The 17,339-nt window shown below is 42.1% G+C and overlaps 1 protein-coding gene across 2 annotated transcripts; it reads right to left on the bottom strand.

The window, feature by feature from the left end:
- Positions 1-215: 215 nt before the first annotated feature.
- LOC115160640 (gap junction gamma-1 protein) lies at positions 216-16,412 on the bottom strand. 2 transcript variants are annotated; one of them, XM_029710860.1, is made up of 3 exons: positions 16,218-16,412; positions 2,115-3,276; positions 216-1,946 (listed from the first exon to the last, which is right to left on the bottom strand). In XM_029710860.1, the coding sequence occupies exons 2-3, from the start codon at positions 3,238-3,240 to the stop codon at positions 1,933-1,935; spliced, it is 1,140 nt and encodes a 379-aa protein (XP_029566720.1). In that variant the 5' UTR covers positions 3,241-3,276; positions 16,218-16,412; the 3' UTR covers positions 216-1,932. The 2 variants fall into 2 exon arrangements, with proteins under 2 accessions (XP_029566720.1, XP_029566721.1); XM_029710861.1 differs by lacking the exon at positions 16,218-16,412 and adding an exon at positions 3,397-3,463.
- Between the last annotated feature and the right edge of the window lie 927 nt (positions 16,413-17,339).

The following is a 17,339-nucleotide window of genomic DNA, read 5'->3' as shown; positions in this document are numbered from 1 at the left end:
TCACGAGGCTTCTTCTTTCTAAGCTGAAATCTTGAAACAGATATCCCCTTCTCAAAACCAGGTTCTGGCCATGCTGCCAAATTCCAGATACTGATTTGTTCGGTCGCTTGCATTAACACAGAAATTGGATATTAGAAAAGCACACGAATAGAACACAGAAATGTGTAAAAGGAAAAGCACAAACAATACAAATTTTCCATCACAGGAGACATGAATTTATTAGAAAAAGTTTATTTAAGAAATTGAGCACAAAAATACTATTCATACAAAAAAGTATTTAAACAAATTGTTTGAGATGACAGTTGACACTTAATGGCACTGCTGACATAATGTGTGCACTGATGGCACCATAAGATCACATTCAAGGCATTGGGTCGTTTCAACCATAAAAAGATAACAATGATAACATTTACAATTGTCACCGAGACTGCAGCATGGGGGTCATTATTAACGGCTTGAAGGTTGTTGAATGTTACTTGCATCAATGCCTCAATAATGAACACTGAACCGAGCATAGATTTTGAATTGCATAGAGAAGTAACACAGAGCCACAAATCTACATGTCCCAATTTCAGGAGAAAAAAACACTGAACAAAACAATATAGAAAAATAACCCTGAATTGTGGGAGACTTGAATTACTTTCTGAAAATGCTATTCGACAGAGTAAATGATTCGTTTTTATTTTTATTTATTTTTTCAAAATAATCTTGGGTCTCCGTTTCATGTTCAGTAGGCACAAAACAGGATAGGAGAGTACTACAGGAACTTATCCTATAAGAAGGATTAATTACATTTTCCCTTTCAAAACATTGCTATGTTGTGCCCTACTGAACAAGACCCAGAGTTCAACTGGTGTATGTCATAGATGTGTTACCCACAAATCGTGGCTGGTCCTCAATATGTAAAATAACTCCCAATCTGTTGAGTCCCTCAGTTAATGTAGAAATCCAAAAAGACAACAGTAAACTTCATAGTTGTTACAATTTGGCCATCATGACCTTAAAGGTTTAATCTTGCAATGCCATCCAAACGCTTTCCATATTAAAGTAACAAAATGGAAGAAATCAGTATCAAAAGCATGTTTAACATTACCAGACAAGATAACAATTTACATGAATTCAAGCATTACCCAGGTTTTTTTAATCCTTTGGACAAAGGTGCCAAAATAGGCTTCCAGTTCCCAGACTTGGCAACAGTAAGATTTATGGGATGGGGAGGGGGGGGGGGGTTCATGATGAAAGTAGGTTAGTTCTCTTTCTGCAAACTACATACTGCTGTGCTACAACTCAAATGTAACTGTTGTTTCTGGTGGTTGACCCAAAATAGTTTTAACCATTTGCTCATTGTAAGCTGTTGCACATGGAAGACAGTTATTCACTCCATAATATCACTTCTAACACCAACTATTACCATACCAGTTAACATCCCCAAACACTGACTCACCGTGGTTCCCTATTCCTCACAAAACACACACACAAAAATTACACTTTGACATGGTTTTGCGACACACTTGGGTAGCCCATACCTTCTTAGAATGGCTGAAATGTAAACTCCAGTTTTAGGTTGAAGGCAAACTTAAGATTGACCTCTAAACTCCAGCAAAGAGGGGAAAAACTACAAACAAGAGGAAACACTAGTATTCCCCCCACAAAAACAGCACAGCTACCCTGAGACGAATAGGAATGTTCTGAAAACAGTTTGTGGACACTTTGGATCTTCAGATGTGCTCAAGTATAGCTGGGTAGGAAGGTGCTGCTCGTTAAGTTTGGCATGTTTCCCTTGAACATTCACTGGCCTCAACACTGAAAGACAGATGGATTCATCCTCCTCAAGTCACATACACACCTGTCCCCACACAATGCTCCCTGGTACCCCTACTGTCCCAGATGCAAGAATCTATCCTGAGAGGGCCAGGTGGGCCAATAACGAAGTTATGCTCGTAAACCTGAAGGCAAGGGGAAAAATGTTTAACGTCAGTTTGAAGTAGACAATTTTACTCTATACACAACATCCATTCATTGATTCCATCCACTATAAAAATTAAAACATAGATATACCATGCAACTTATTACTGAAGACGTACTTCTTGTGACGCATGGCACAGCCTACTCACCTTTCTCGCAGGTGCTGCTTTGCTTCTCCTGGGCAAAGTTGAGGCGGTTCTGCTCCACGGCCGTCCCGTTGGACTCGGGGCTGTTGCTCCTCGAAGTGCTGCTGTTGTCCTCATTCTGGTAGGCCAGGTCCAGGTGCTGCTGGGCCAGCTTTAGATGCCTTCTTAGCCTCTCCAGCTCCCGCTGCGACGCCTCATCCCCAAACGACTCACGGCCCGAGTCGCCCAGGTTGTAATCCAATCGCATACCTTTTGGGTCCTTCTTCAGCACTGTGTTGTAGCCTGGAGGAGCTGTAGGCACCTGGCGGCCACATAGTGAGGGATGCTGGCTGGCCAGTTGGTTTGGGGTTTGGGGGCGAGGGCGGCAGAAACAGTCCCGTATGCCGCTATAACCCAGGTGGAGGATCTCCAGCAAAGTGAAAAGCAGACAGAGGGCACTCACCGCATACATAATGAGCAGGAAGATAGTTTTCTCAGTGGGACGCGACACGAAGCAGTCCACTGTGTGTGGGCAGGGCGAGCGCATGCACACGTACGAGGGAGACACCTCCAGGCCGTAGAGAATGTACTGGCCGAACAGAAAGGACACCTCGAAAGCAGCACGCGACAGCAGCTGGAACACGTACACCTTCATGAGGCCGTCGCGCTTGATGCGCCGGCGCCCGTCATGCTTCTTGCTAGGCTTCTCCTTCTTCTCCAACTCGATCTCCTCGGAGATCATGGGGTCCTCCTCGCCATTGTCCTCCGCCTCCTCGTAGTTCCGGTTGGTCCCTAGGTTCACCATGGGCATCCTCTTCCCGCGGGGCCTGTACTCATCGTCGTCCATGCGGGCGATTTTGTGCATGGCGAAGCCCAGGTACAGAATAGTGGGGGTGGTGATCATGATCACCTGGAACACCCAGAAGCGGATGTGCGAGAGTGGTGCAAAGGCGTCGTAGCACACATTCTCGCAACCGGGTTGGTGGGTATTGCACACAAACTTGCTCTGTTCATCGTAGTAGATGGACTCGCCTCCCACAGCAGTTAACACAATGCGGAAGACGATAAGCAGTGTGAGCCAGATCTTGCCCACAAAGGTAGAGTGGTTGGAGATCTCGTCCAGGAGACGCGTCAGGAAACTCCAGCTCATGGTGCCTCCGGAGTGGGGGGAGAGAGACTTTCAGATCTATATGGGGGAAAGAGGGAGGAAAAATTAGCAAAATAGACTATTGTATAGGAGCGTCTGAAAGTGAGGCAGTATCTAGTATCAATATTGAAATATTAGATTTCTCAAGAAATGTCTAACCAGGCTCTATGACATCAGCCTCAACTGCCAGAAGCGTACAGCTCATTGCTGAAGAATGATGAGGGATTCCTCCTCAGTACGAGAGTTTGCAACAGTGTGAGAGCCAAAGATGAAATCAGATTCAGTGCCCACAAATATTACAATATGAAACTGCCTAAATAATATGAAGATAAGACCTTTTGCCTGCAGAGGAGCAGTACATTAACTACACCAACAAACTGAAGTGCGTAGATGTGTTATACACCTGCGTGTACCAATAAAATGAGTCTCCGGTAATGAAGGCCTTTTTCTGTTTGACAGCGTAGGCCTCTTTCTATGTAAGAGGACAAAAATGTGGTGATCCATCAGCAAGGTATCAGTAATGTCCACCAGATGGCATTAACAGCAATGTGTCTCAAAGGCCGCTCAGTGTGGATAACAGAAGTTCCCTCTTGAGAAGGCACATGTTCGGGCAAGGATCTCATGCAATAGGCCTATATCACTAGGCCCAACAGGAATGTCTTATCTCATTAAAACAGCTGTAAGACTAAATCATGTACCAGCTTCCAAGCCATCTAGGGCTAAAAACTCAAATTAAAAAGAGAGTAACAGCAGTGTAAAAACAAAGTTCATTGTTCAGCAGTCTTATGGCTTTGGGGTAGATGCTTTTAAAATAACCTTTTGGACCTGGACTTGGCGCTCACTCCCTTGTTATCAAAGGCAGCGCAGCCCAATTCTGATATTTTTTTTAGAACAATCCCATTAGATATTTTCACCACAGATATTTTTGAGCTGATTGTTTTATTTATTGGGATCCCCATTAGCCAAAGCTAATGGCGAAAGCTGGTCTTACTGGGGTCAGACACAAAAAACGTTTTGTTTTGACAAAAGACTTTACAATTTACATACATTAACATGTACATCTATCAGTTACACATACATGTCAGTACATACACACAAGTAGGTCACATGGGGGAGAGGTGTTGTGCCGTGAGGCGCTGCTTTATTTGTTTTTTAAACCAGGTTTGCTGTTCACTTGCGCTATATAAGATGGGAGGTCCATGCACTCATGGCTCTGCATAATACTGTACGTTTCCTAGAAACGTCTTTACAACCATTGAATCTACACTGAACAAAAATAAAACACAACATGTAAGGTTTTGGTCCCATGAGCTGAAATGAAATGTTTCATAGACACAAAAAGCTTATTTTGCTCAAATTTTGGAACCAAATTTGTTTACATCCCTGTAGGTGAGCATTTCTCCTCTGCCAAGATAATCCATCCACAAAGCCCTTTTGTTGGGAAAAACTAATTCTGATTGGCTGGGCTTGGCTCCCCAGTGGGTGGGCCTAGACCCTTCAAGGCACCCCTGCCCAGTCATGTGAAATCAATAGATTAGGGCCTAATGAATTTTGACTGATTTCCTTATATGAACTGTAACTAGGTAAAATCTTTGAAATTGTTGCATTTAGATTTTTATTCAGTGTATGTGTTTGAAAAATGTTAAAAGGTATACTTCACCCAAACAACAAATTGGTTTCCTTACCCTGTAAGCAGTCTATGAACAAGGTATGACAGTAGGCAGGTTTCCATTGACCCAGGTTAATTGTGACAAAAGCCAAATCATTGCGACATGTACAGAGCATGCGGAAAGTATTCAGACCCCTTGACTTTTTCCATATTTTGTTACGTTACAGCCTTAGTTCTAAAATGGAGACGCAAAATTGAGCTCAGGTGCATCCTGTTTCCATTGATCATCCTTGATGTTTCTACAGTCGTGGCCAAAAGTTCTGAGAATGACACAAATATTAATTTCAAAGTCTGCTTCCTCAGTTTGTATGATGGCAATTTGCATATACTCCAGAATGTTATGAAGAGTGATCAGATGAATTGCAATTAATTGCAAAGTCCCTTTTTGCCAAGCAAATTAGCTGAATCCCAAAAAAACATTTCCACTGCATTTCAGCCCTGCCACAAAAGGACCAGCTGACATGTCAGTGGTTCTCTGGTTAACACAGGTGTGAGCGTTGATGAGGACAAGGCTGGAGATCACTCTGTCATGCTGATTGAAGCTTCCAGTCTGTTATTCGAACTCAAAGGAGGGTGGTGCTTGGAATCATTGTTCTTCCTCTGTCAACCATGGTTACCTGCAAGGAAACACGTGCCGTCATCATTGCTTTGCACAAAAAGGGCTTCACAGGAAAAGGTTATTGCTGCCAGTAAGATTGATTTAGGTGCAACCATTTATCAGATCAAGAACTTCAAGGAGAGCGGTTAAATTGTTGTGAAGAAGGCTTCAGCGGGCCCAAGAAAGTCTAGCAAGCGCCAGGACCATCTCCTAAAGTTGATTCAGCTGCGGGATCAGGGTACCACCAGTACAGAGCTGCTCAGGAATGGTAGCAGGCAGGTGTGAGTGCATCTGCACGCACAGTGAGGCGAAGACTTTGAGGATGGCCTGGTGCCAAGAAGGGCAGCAAAGAAGCCATTTCTCTCCAGGAAAAACATCAGGAACAGACTGATATTCTGCAAAAGGTACAGGGTTGGACTGCTGAGGACTGGGGTAAAGTCATTTTCTCTGATGAATCCCCTTTACGATTGTTTGGGGCATCCGGAAGAAAGCTTGTCCGGAGAAGACATGGTGAGCGCTACCATCAGTCCTGTGTCATGCCAACAGTAAAGCATTCTGAGACCATTCATGTGTGGTGTTGCTTCTCAGCCAAGGGAGTGGGCTCACTCACAATTTTGCCTAAGAACACAGCCATGAATAAAGAATGGTACCAACACATCCTCCGAGAGCAACTTCTCCCAACCATCCAGGAACAGTTTGGTGACGAACAATGCCTTTTCTAGCATGATGGAGCACCTTGCCATAAGGCAAACGTGACAACTAAGTGGCTCGGGAAACAAAACATTGATATTTTGGGTCCATGGCCAGGAAACTCCCCAGACCTTAATACCATTGAGAACTTGTGGTCAATCCTCAAGAGGAGGGTGGGCAAATAAAAACCCACAAATTCTGACAAACTCCAAGCATTGATTATGCAAGAATGGGCTGCCATCAGTCAGGATGTGGCCCCGAAGTTAATTGACAGCATACCAGGGCGGATTGCAGAGGTCTTGAAAAAGAAGGGTCAACACTGCAAATATTGACTCTTTGCATCAACTTCATGTAATTGTCAATAAAAGCCTTTGACACTTGTGAAATGCTTGTAATTATACTTCAGTATTCCATAGTAACATCTCACAAAAATATCTAAAGACACTGAAGCAGCAAACTTTGTGAAAATGAATGTGTGTCATTCAAAACTTTTGGCCACAACTGTACAACTTGACTGGAGTCCATCTGTGGTAAATTAAATTTGGGATGATTTGGAAAGGCACACACCTGTTTATATAAGGTCCCACAGTTGACAGTGCATGTCAGAGCAAACACCAAGCCATGAGGTCAAAGGAATTGTCTGTAGAGCTCAGGGACAGGATTGTGTCGAGGCACAGATTTGGGGAAGGGTGCCAAAACATTTCTGCAGCATTGAATGTCCCCAATAACCCAGTAGCCTCCATCATTCTTAAAAGGAAAAAGTTTTGAACCACCAAGACTCTTCCTTGAGTTGGCAACCCAGCCAAACTGAGCAATACATTTGCAAGAATTTTTCTAACCAAGTTTTTTGCTTTGTCATTATGGGGTATTATGTGCAGATTGATGGGGGGGGGGACGATTTAATAAAATGGCTGTAATAGGCTGTAATGTAACCAAATGTGTAAAAAGGCAAGGGGTCTGAATACTTTCCGACTGCAGTGTTTGTATATAAATAAAATACACACACACACACACACACACACACACACACACACATATTGCTCAAACCTAATATTTCTAAATTAGATTTTACTTTTTAGATGCATGTGTATTGTTAGATAATACTCCACTGTTGGAGTTACGAACACAAGCATTTTGCAACAACCGTAATAACATATGCTAAATGTGTATGCGACCAATAAAATTTGATTTGACTTTCGCCACACTGCTCATAAAGACCAAAACATGTTTACCTGACACACCATCTACTACTTTTTCCTTCACGTGAATACATCTCAATTTTCCCTTCCAACCTTCAGTGTATTGCACTTGCAGTTTGTGGGCTATTAGCATTAGCTGCAGCGTTCTCCTCTACCCTGGTTGTCTCTGTCACAGTCTCATTTGCAGATGGGTTAAAGGACCCTAGCAGTGCTCATTGTGTTAATTGACTGGTCATTGTTTATTTTGGCTAGCCATTCCATTCAGTCAAGCTTTTCCCTTTTTAAAATTCCTGTGGATTAAAACGTAACCCAGCAACGAAAATACCACTGACAGCTACTCCTGCCACACACAGGCAGAGAGAAAGCTCTGCAGACAGGCAGAGAGAAAGCTTATGATTTGGACAGTTTGGAGGATGGGTGAGATGTTTCTGATAATCACAGCGAGTGTATTTAAATTTGGAACTTAAAATTGAATGCCATGTCAGTACACCTTCGTTTTCAGAACAACATTTTTTCTTGCGTTTTAATGTTTCTTTCAGCGTGAAAAAACACAGAATTCTGCGCTAACGCAACATCTGAAATGAAAACAATTACCCAGCAATTAATAAATAACCCACTTCTGGGTCAAAAATCCATGCAAAACAGAAATGCAGCAAAAGAGTAAAAAGTAGGGGTGTACCGGTACCTGTAATCCGACTGAACCGTTCCGATCCGCACTGTGAACCCGAATGAATACATGGGGGGGGGGGGGGGGGGGAATGTACTATATAAAAACACTAGGCATAGGCTATGCGCCAACGCTGCGTTGTAGGCCTGCCTCTAAAGTAAATCTGTCAACTCCATTTAAACAACCTATGTGCACATTGTAATACAAATGACATATCTTATTAGTTCATTTCAAAATGTAATTTTGTGAGGCGCAGCAGGGAACTAGTTCTTTACCATGGCGAGTGGTGGGGTCGATAGAATTGGAGGAAACCCCATTGTTTAAATCTCAAATTTTGGAACATTTTGCCTTCCCAGTAGAATACAACGGCGATGGACAGAGAGTTGTGGTTACAACTTTAACAGTATTTATCCACACTCAACGAGAATAGGCTATGCAGCTGCCAACACCTCAAATATGTTAAGACATTTACGCCAACGTCACCCCAGTACACCGGCGCAAGACTGAAACAAAGAAAAAACAGATTCTCCCTTCAAGCTGATTCTGACCAGGCCAAAGAAATTACAAGATTGATAGGTAGGCTGTTTATATTTGTTTACAGTCTTTGATTTATAGCCGCCCGTTCTCGGTGGTTAAAAATAGGGGATTCAGCACCTCGTAATAAAACTCCTCGAAATCTCTTACATAATTATTTTTAGCAGACAGGTAGTACCCGCTCTTTATAAGCAAACCAAAGCTTTCAATGAATTCGCCACTGCATCCTGTGATGCGCTTACTTCTTAGTGATAGCCCTTTTTTTCAATTTTCACCTGACATACACAAATCTAACTGCCTGTAGCTCAGGCCCTGAAGGAAGGATGTGCATATTCTTGGTACCATTTGAAAAGAAACATTTAGAAGTTTGTGGAAATGTGAATTGAATGTAGGAGAATATAACACAATAGATCTGGTAGAAGAAAATACGAGGGGAAAAAAAAACAACCGTTTCTTTTGTATTTGGTTTCTACCACCATCTTTGAAATGCATCAGAAAGGTCCCATATCTAGCCATCACTTTGGTTGTAATTCCGATGGTGTCCACAAGAGGGCAGCAGTGTATGTGCAAAGTTTCAGACTGATAACTTGAAGTATGAGCAAGCTACATGACAATTAGTGTGAAGTCACCCAGGTGTCCTTCACGATTTGCCAAAATGTAGATTTACATTACATTTCTGCAAGAATATCATCAAATCTGTATACTTGGACATTAATTTAGCTTTTCCAGTATTAGCAGCCATATTGTAAGTTTTCATAACTCTCCATATTCTTGCAATTTTTGTCCAAAAGGAAAAGGCTTGCTGTCGCACAAGGTTTGTAGCAAAATTGTGCGACAGATACGGGGTTTCCACATACTCCCGTAAAGCCCAGCTCATTGGCTATCTAGTTTGTTTGACCCCGATTGGTGCTTATTTGACAAATTAACAGTCAAATCAAGTGAAGACCACCCGTGTCATCGGTGCGCCATGAAGGCGTCGCTCTCTGACCAAATTTGGTGTCCTAACATAGTGAAGTCTGGTTACGTTCTAGGATCTCTGAGGAATAAATATAAACGTAATTTGACTGGTTGAAACAACGTTTATGGTTAGATTTTCACAGATTCCTTTCTTTGCAAATTGAACGAGTGGAAATACAAAATTGATCGTGCATGCTATATGGACCATTTTAGGATAATGAAAAGGATTTTATCTAACAAAGCGACACTTAAGTTATCTCCGGGACCCTTGGGATGATACATTCTGAAATCTTGCTCTGATTTAAGTACACATTTCACCTTCAGAGGGGAATTTATCAAACCTGTCGCGGTGAAAAAAGTGTTTCGTTGTTTTGAGCTCTCCTCAAACAATAGCATGGCATTTTTCGCAGTAAAGGCTACTGTAAATTGGACAGTGCAGTTATATTAACACGAAAGCTTTGAGCCGATATAAGACACATATGTACCGACATTTGTTTCTCTAAAATCTGCGATCGACACATGGCGCAACATGATTTACAATTGTCCCATTGACGGGACACCTAATCCCTAATTTAGGCAAGTCGAAGTTTGGTAGCCGAAGTCTACACCCCTTCGTCGGTGATTGGTCAACAGTACTACTCCTAATAGGAGTGGGAACTATGGACAGTGTTTTCATTCAACGAGACGACTAGTTTTCATGCAATTTTTGTCTCTTGAGAAATACTGTACCAAACATCTTAGTTAGATGTAAAATGATGCGACTAACACCTTGGCAAAAACGTCAAAATGCATTATAGATTTATTTATTTATCTTAAATCAATTCTGAGATAAATGTACACAGTATACAAAACATTAGGAACACCTGCTCTTCATGACATAGGCTGACCAGGTGAAAGCTCTGATCCATTGACGTCACCTGTTAATTCCAGCTAGAGCAAACCGAACCTAGTATGCGGGCGCCTTTAGAAGATTCCCCTGGAGGTAGGGACATCCCGGGACATCCATAATCTTTCTGGCACAGCACTGTGAACCGCAGCAGATTGAAGCTTGTGATTGGTTTAATAAGTGACCGGGACCAAGGCGATTGGATGCGTTCGTAAAGAAACGCCCCTTATGATTAGAGTGGACTGCAGCCACGGCAGACTGGACAAGCACGTTCATTCTAAGCGCTGATCAAAGTCTATGAACTCAATTGTCAAAATATCAGCATGGCAACTTGAAAGCTGTTTTGTAAACATAAACGTCTAGAAATAAATTTGCGTTCACACCTGTCCCAGACTGCTTCCTTATGACAGCATGTGAAAATAGGCTGTCACATACTACTCCTGATTTAATATAGGGTTGGGCGGTATCCAGATGTTCATATCGTCCTTGTCTCATGCCGGGATTTATGGTATTATTGGCTTTGTACACAAGGGGGCGTCCCCAAAAAAAAGGGATATTGGGTGTCTACCAGAATGCTACCAAATTTAGCACGAGTAACAGATTTCCATTGAGCCTGCTATCAAAATATGTTAAAGAACTAAAATGATTTAACGAATTGCAAAGACAGACAATCCAGCTACCGAATGTCATTTTTGGTGAGTTACAAGCAAATGTGAACAAGAGACATTGTGCAAATTAACAAAGTTTTGACACATGCTTGTCTGAAGGAAGAACAGTACCTGCTCTGGAGCAGCATATGTACAAAGCTGTGTCTGTGTGGAGTCTAGAGTTGCTACGGCAACTGGCCTGCCTGCTCTGCACGGAGAAGATGGGGGAGGAGCAGACAGGGCGAGAACTGAGAGGAGAAAAAACCCGCTAGGAAATCAAAAAAGATAGCAGTGGCAGCTGTAAAGATAACTCATCCAAAACATGGCAGAAAGCGAACACAATATGATGCCCCATCACCTTAATTCAGCCACTTACTTAGATAACTAGCAAGTTAAATTTAGGGGTAGCTTTAACGCAGAATTCTTCCATTTTTCACGTAGGACAACATATCTTGTTGTGTTTTTTAAACGGCGATCTAAAATGCTTCTATTGTAATTTCAGACTGATTTTGTGCTTCAGTTGCACTTCTCCACTCAGATGAGAATTCACGACGATGCACTTTTCTCCCGTGCTTTTCTCAGGGTAGCCAACATACATTTCTCTGATAAAATGCAAGATTAACTTTAAGAAAAACATTAGGAAATGTAGCTTGCTACATTCTTTTTATGAAGTATGATGGCCATGCATCGTTTTTTTGCAACGACGAAAAAATACATTGCTTTTTAATTGTATGCTCACTTGTGTGGCTGCCAGCCAAATAGCGTTGCACTTCTGTTGTCATCTGATAAAAAGCCATTTTCTGCCGAATGTGTTGCACTAATGTATTTTCTGTGAACGGAAACTATAGTTGCACGTCTCCGATCACCATTTAACCCCCCAAAAAAATGTGACCCCTGTCAATACACCGCTAGACTCACCTGCTCCCGCTTTCTCCCTTTGTGCTATTTACAAACAAACATGCGACCTGCTGAACTGTTCTGGGGAACTACGGTAAACTTCATAATGCAAAATAATGTGACAGGTGAAATTTAGAACGCGATCTGCAGGTATTTCCTTAAAGTAGCTACAAATATGAAATGTATTGAAAAACCATCAAGTGGCCATCTCCAAATACTCTGGTATATAAGGTACACCACCCAAGTCGAATTGAATCCACCACTTTCATTAGCCCAGACCCATAAGCTACATTAAATTCACCGTGTTTGGTCATAGAAAATTTAGCACTAGGTTAATTAGGCTGTAACAATGAAAATGCGTGTTTAGCATGAATTTTGGAAGGGTGACCTGATAACTGTATTATCAATATTATTTTGCCCAAACAGATTGTAAACCCAAATGTGTAACTGATTCTAGTGTTTTATTTATTTATTTTACCAGGTAAGTTGACTGAGAACACATTCTCATTTAGAGCAACAACCTGGGAAATTGTTACAGGGGAGAGGAGGGGGATGAATGAGCCGATTGTAAGCTGGGGATGATTAGGTTACAATACATTGAGAGACATAGATGCATACATACATACATACATACATACAGTTGAAGTCGGAAGCTTACATACACCTTAGCCAAATAAATTTAACTCAGTTGGGTCACAATTCCTGACATTTCATCCTAGTAAAAATTCCGCCTTAGGATCACCACTTTATTTTAAGAATGTGAAATGTCAGAATAATAGTAGAGAGAATGATTTATTTCAGGTTTTATTTCTTTCATCACATTCCCAGTGGGTCAGAAGTTTACATACACTCAATTAGTATTTGGTAGCATTGCCTTTAAATTGTTTGACTTGGGTCAAACATTTCAGGTAGCCTTCCACAAGCTTCCCACAATAAGTTGGGTGAATTTTGGCCCATTCCTCCTGACAGAGCTGGTGTAACTGAGTCAGGTTTGTAGGCCTCCTTGCTCGCACACGCTTTTTCAGTTCTGCCCACAAACTTTCTATAGGATTGAAGTCAGCGCTTTGTGATGGCCACTCCAATACCTTGACTGTTGTCCTCAAGCCATTTTTGCCACAACTTTGGAAGTATGCTTGGGGTCATTGGCCATTTGGAAGACCCATTTGCGACCAAGCTTTAACTTCCTGACTGATGTCTTGAGATGTTGCTTCAATATATCCACATAATTCCCCTCCCTCATGATGCCATCTATTTTGTGAAGTGCACCAGTCCCTCCTTCAGCAAAGCACCCCCACAACATGATGCTGCTACCCCCATGCTTCATGGTTGGGATGGTGTTCTTCAGCTTGCAAGCCTCCCCCTTTTTCCTCCAAACAGAACAATGGTCATTATGGCCAAACAGTTCTATTTTTGTTTCATCAGACCAGAGGACATTTCTCCAAAATTACGATCTTTGTCCCCATGTGCAGTTGCAAACCGTAGTCTGGCTTTTTTAAATGGCGGTTTTGGAGCAGTGGCTTCTTCCTTGCTGAGCGGCCTTTCAGGTTATGTCGATATAGGACTCCTTTTACTGTGGATATAGATAATTTTGTACCCGTTTCCTCCAGCATCTTCACAAGGTCCTTTGCTGTTGTTCTGGGATTGATTTGCACTTTTCACACCAAAGTACGTTCATCTGTAGGAGACAGAACACGTCTCCTTCCTGAGCAGTATGTACATTTGGCTATTTCAGACACACCCGTTGCTGACAGCTGTATAAAATTGAGCACACTGCCATGCAATCTCCATAGACAAACAGTGGCAGTAGAACACTCTTACTGAAGAGCTCAGTGACTCAATGTTGCACCGTCATAGGATGCCACCTTTCCAACAAGTCAGTTTGTCAAATTTCTGCTCTGCTAGAGCTGCCCTGGTCAACTGTTAGTGCTATTATTGTGAAGTGGAAATGTTTAGGAGCAACAACAGCGCAGCCGCAGTTTGTTTCAGCACCGTGCAGATGGGGGGGGGGGGGGGGGGGGGGGGTGATCTTGACAAAACATTTATGTATGGAGCTCGCTTTCTGCACGGGGGCATTGTCATGCTGAAACAGGACAGTGCCTTCCCCAAACTGTTGCCACAAAGTGGAAGCACAGAATCGTAGCATTAAGATTTCCCTTCACTGGAACTAAGTTGCCTAGCCCGAACCATGAAAAACACCCTCATACATTATTCTTCCCCCATCCAATTTTACAGTTGATACCATGTATTCGGGCAGGTAGTGTCCATCGAACTGCCATATGGTGAAGCATGATTCATCACTCCAGAAAACAGGTCTCCACTGCTCCAAAGTCCAATGGCGGTGAGCTTTACACCACTCCAGCCGAAGCTTGGCATTGCATATGGTGATCTTAGGCTTGTGTGCGGCTCCTCGGCAATGGAAACCAATTTCATGAAGCTCCCAACAAACAGTTGTGTGCTGACGTTGCTTCCAGAGACAGTTCAGAACTCAGTAGTGAGTGTTGCAACAGAAGACAGATGATTTTTACGCGCTACAGCACTCGGTGGTCCCGGTCTGTGAGCTTGTGTGGCCGTTGTTGCTCCTAGACTTTCCACTTCACAATAACAGCACTTCAACGGTTCCACGTTGAAAGTCACTGAGTTCTTCAGGAAGGCCATTCTCCTGCCAATGTTTGACTATGGAGGTGGCATGGCTGTGTGCTCGATTTTATTCACCTGTCAGCCAGGGGTGTGGCTGAAATAGCCAAATCCACTAATTTGAAGGGGTGTCCACATCCTTTTCTACATATTGTGTACCTCTAGGTGGAATATCCAACGGTCCTATTTTAAAAGGGATATTTCACCCAAATGAATTCCATATTTCCATGTTGGTGTCTTATAAAAAAACATTCTGTGGCTCCCGAGTGGCACAGCGGTCTAAGGCACTGCATTTCAGTGCTAGAGACGTCACTACAGACCTTGGTTTGATTCCAGGTTGTATCACAACCGGCCGTGATTGGGAGTCCCATAAGGCAGCGCGCAATTGGCCCAGCGTCGTCCGAGTTAGGCTACCCCGGCCAAACCCTGTCATTGTAAATATGAATTTGTTCTTAACTGACTTGCCTAGTTACAAAAAATGTTTTAAATGAACAAGGAGAGATTAATATTGGCATTTTCTAACTAATTAATTTTCCCCAGTTGCCATTCTCTAAATTTCATGCACAAAAAAATATCATAGTAACTTCAAACCAAGTTGTTGAGTTGTGTTTATTCAACTTTAAAATAAATCTTAAAATACACCTGACCTGTGAATTTTAAACATTTCTATTTCACCCTTGTCATGTGCCTAAGACCCCCGCTAGGGGTGACAGCATTGACAATCACGATAGGAAACCTCAGTTATCTTCAAAAGGTTGGCAACCCTGCTAAAATATGAAAATATTACATGTCATGTCTCAAAATCGACATCCATCTTACCTCATATCGTTTCATTTGATATGAAAGATGACGAGTTCAATGCTAGGCCTGTGTGTAGCCTTAATTCTCGCACAGTATCCAGACTAGGCGACCAGATTTCTCGACCACCTTTTTCTGGTTACCATTGATTTAGTCTCCCTAATTTTGACCATCCTACAAGGGTAAAAAAAAACTATAAATTTAACGTATTATGACCATTGGTTTTCTTAGAGGATTATCACAATTAACATGATTTTTTTTTTTTTTTACACCTTGTTCAAAAGATGCGTTTCTGATTGGAAACCGCCTGGGTTCTTCAAACTCAACTCTGGACCTCGATGCCAGTTCCATTGCATTTTTTTTTTGTATTGTTCCCCTACAATCAGTGATTGATTTAGACAGAACTGAAAAGCAGCAGGCTCCGGACCTCGGAGGGTAAGAGTTGAGTACCCCTGCCCTAGGTGATGAAATCCGCGGTCTACTGTGCTGCGTTCAGTTGCTTCCATCACTTTCACACAATGAAGGAACAAACTACTGTCCATTCAAGACAATATCAAATTGGTTAGCTAGATACCTCTAGTAGCACTAATCAAACAATATACCGATGTACTAGCTAGCTACTTATCTATATCAAAATGTCAAACGCAGTACATTTGGAGAAAAACAAATTGCTTCAAGCAGCCAGCAAACATGAGATTTATACAACTAACCTAGCTAGCGCACAACATTCGTAAAACGAAAAACAGCCTGGACACGTTAATGCTCCGTTTTGTTGCTTGATAAACGTGTATTAATTAATCTTACCTTGAAGCCAACTGCGTTTCTCAATTCTCTGAATTGAATTCAGCCTGTAGTCAAAACCCCCCAAAAAATTCGGAACACTTTTCCCCCTTTCTCACCACAATATACAAAAGTCTCACTAGTTACACCATGGGATTGGATATAGCATGTGATTTTCTCTCCTCCGTCGCGGTTAAAAAAATTTTTTATACGGGACACACAAAGAACATCCCGAAATCCACCTCCCTCCGTGCGCACCCCACCCCCTATTCAGGACCTTCTCGTGAAATCTGAGACAAGGATGGTCGACACTCTTCATTCATCATAACCTTAGTCGTATGTTCGGGTTTTTCATATACACTTTGATACATAGTGCCACAGCAGTCAGCCACCGAAACAGATTTAGACGTGTGGAGTAGTCGTTTACTTTGCAACTAAGACAGCGGTGCAATTTCTCAATAAATAATGTTCCTCTCCAGAGTTCATAGCCTGTGGGTAGCCTGGAAGTAAGGGAATGTAGAATTTGATACATTTATTCTCTCAAACTATGTACAATATTAATAAGAATCTTCTAACTATCATATATCCAAAATGTAGAATTTGTACACATTGTTCATAATGAAATGTAGGCACCCATGATAGAGATTTAAGAAAAAATAATATGCAATGTATTTTTTGTGAGTTTTCCGTTAGATGTGCTGTGACAACTGCCTAGTCATGCTATGATAAATTCCTAATGATTAAAGTCTGCTGAGTTTTGCATGCATGCTGGTGATGTGGGCATTTGAAAAGGGCTACAATCCTCATTGTTATGGGATGTACAGCAACAAGCCCTCAGCTGTTATTTTGCACATAGCCTTCCTGTTGGAGGGTAATTTCATCCACACAATGACATCATCAACTAGACAGAAATTCCTTAGAATTCTTCTAGATTGGGAACATTCTGTATATTTCCCTCTTAAATTATTTCAGCAATTTAACAGGAGAGCCTACCATTTGGTCGCCAACCAGTCAGTCAATTATCATGGTCTTTGTTCTTCCTCTATTCACAGAATGCAAGCCAACAAGGCACAGTATTGCACAACATCGCTCTGTAGGCAATTGCAGATGTATTGTGTTCAACAAATTGCTTGCCGAAAGGACTTC

This window comes from Salmo trutta, chromosome 24 (assembly GCF_901001165.1).
Source record: "Salmo trutta chromosome 24, fSalTru1.1, whole genome shotgun sequence".
Lineage (NCBI taxonomy): Eukaryota > Metazoa > Chordata > Actinopteri > Salmoniformes > Salmonidae > Salmo > Salmo trutta.
The sequence above is the reverse complement of the archived record's forward strand: the minus strand, read 5'-3'. Positions and strand labels throughout refer to the sequence as shown.

Excerpts from the sequence above, each read along its gene's own strand:
- LOC115160640 (XM_029710860.1), bottom strand. The coding sequence starts at position 3,240 with ATGAGCTGGAGTTTCCTGACGCGTCTCCTGGACGAGATCTCCAACCAC.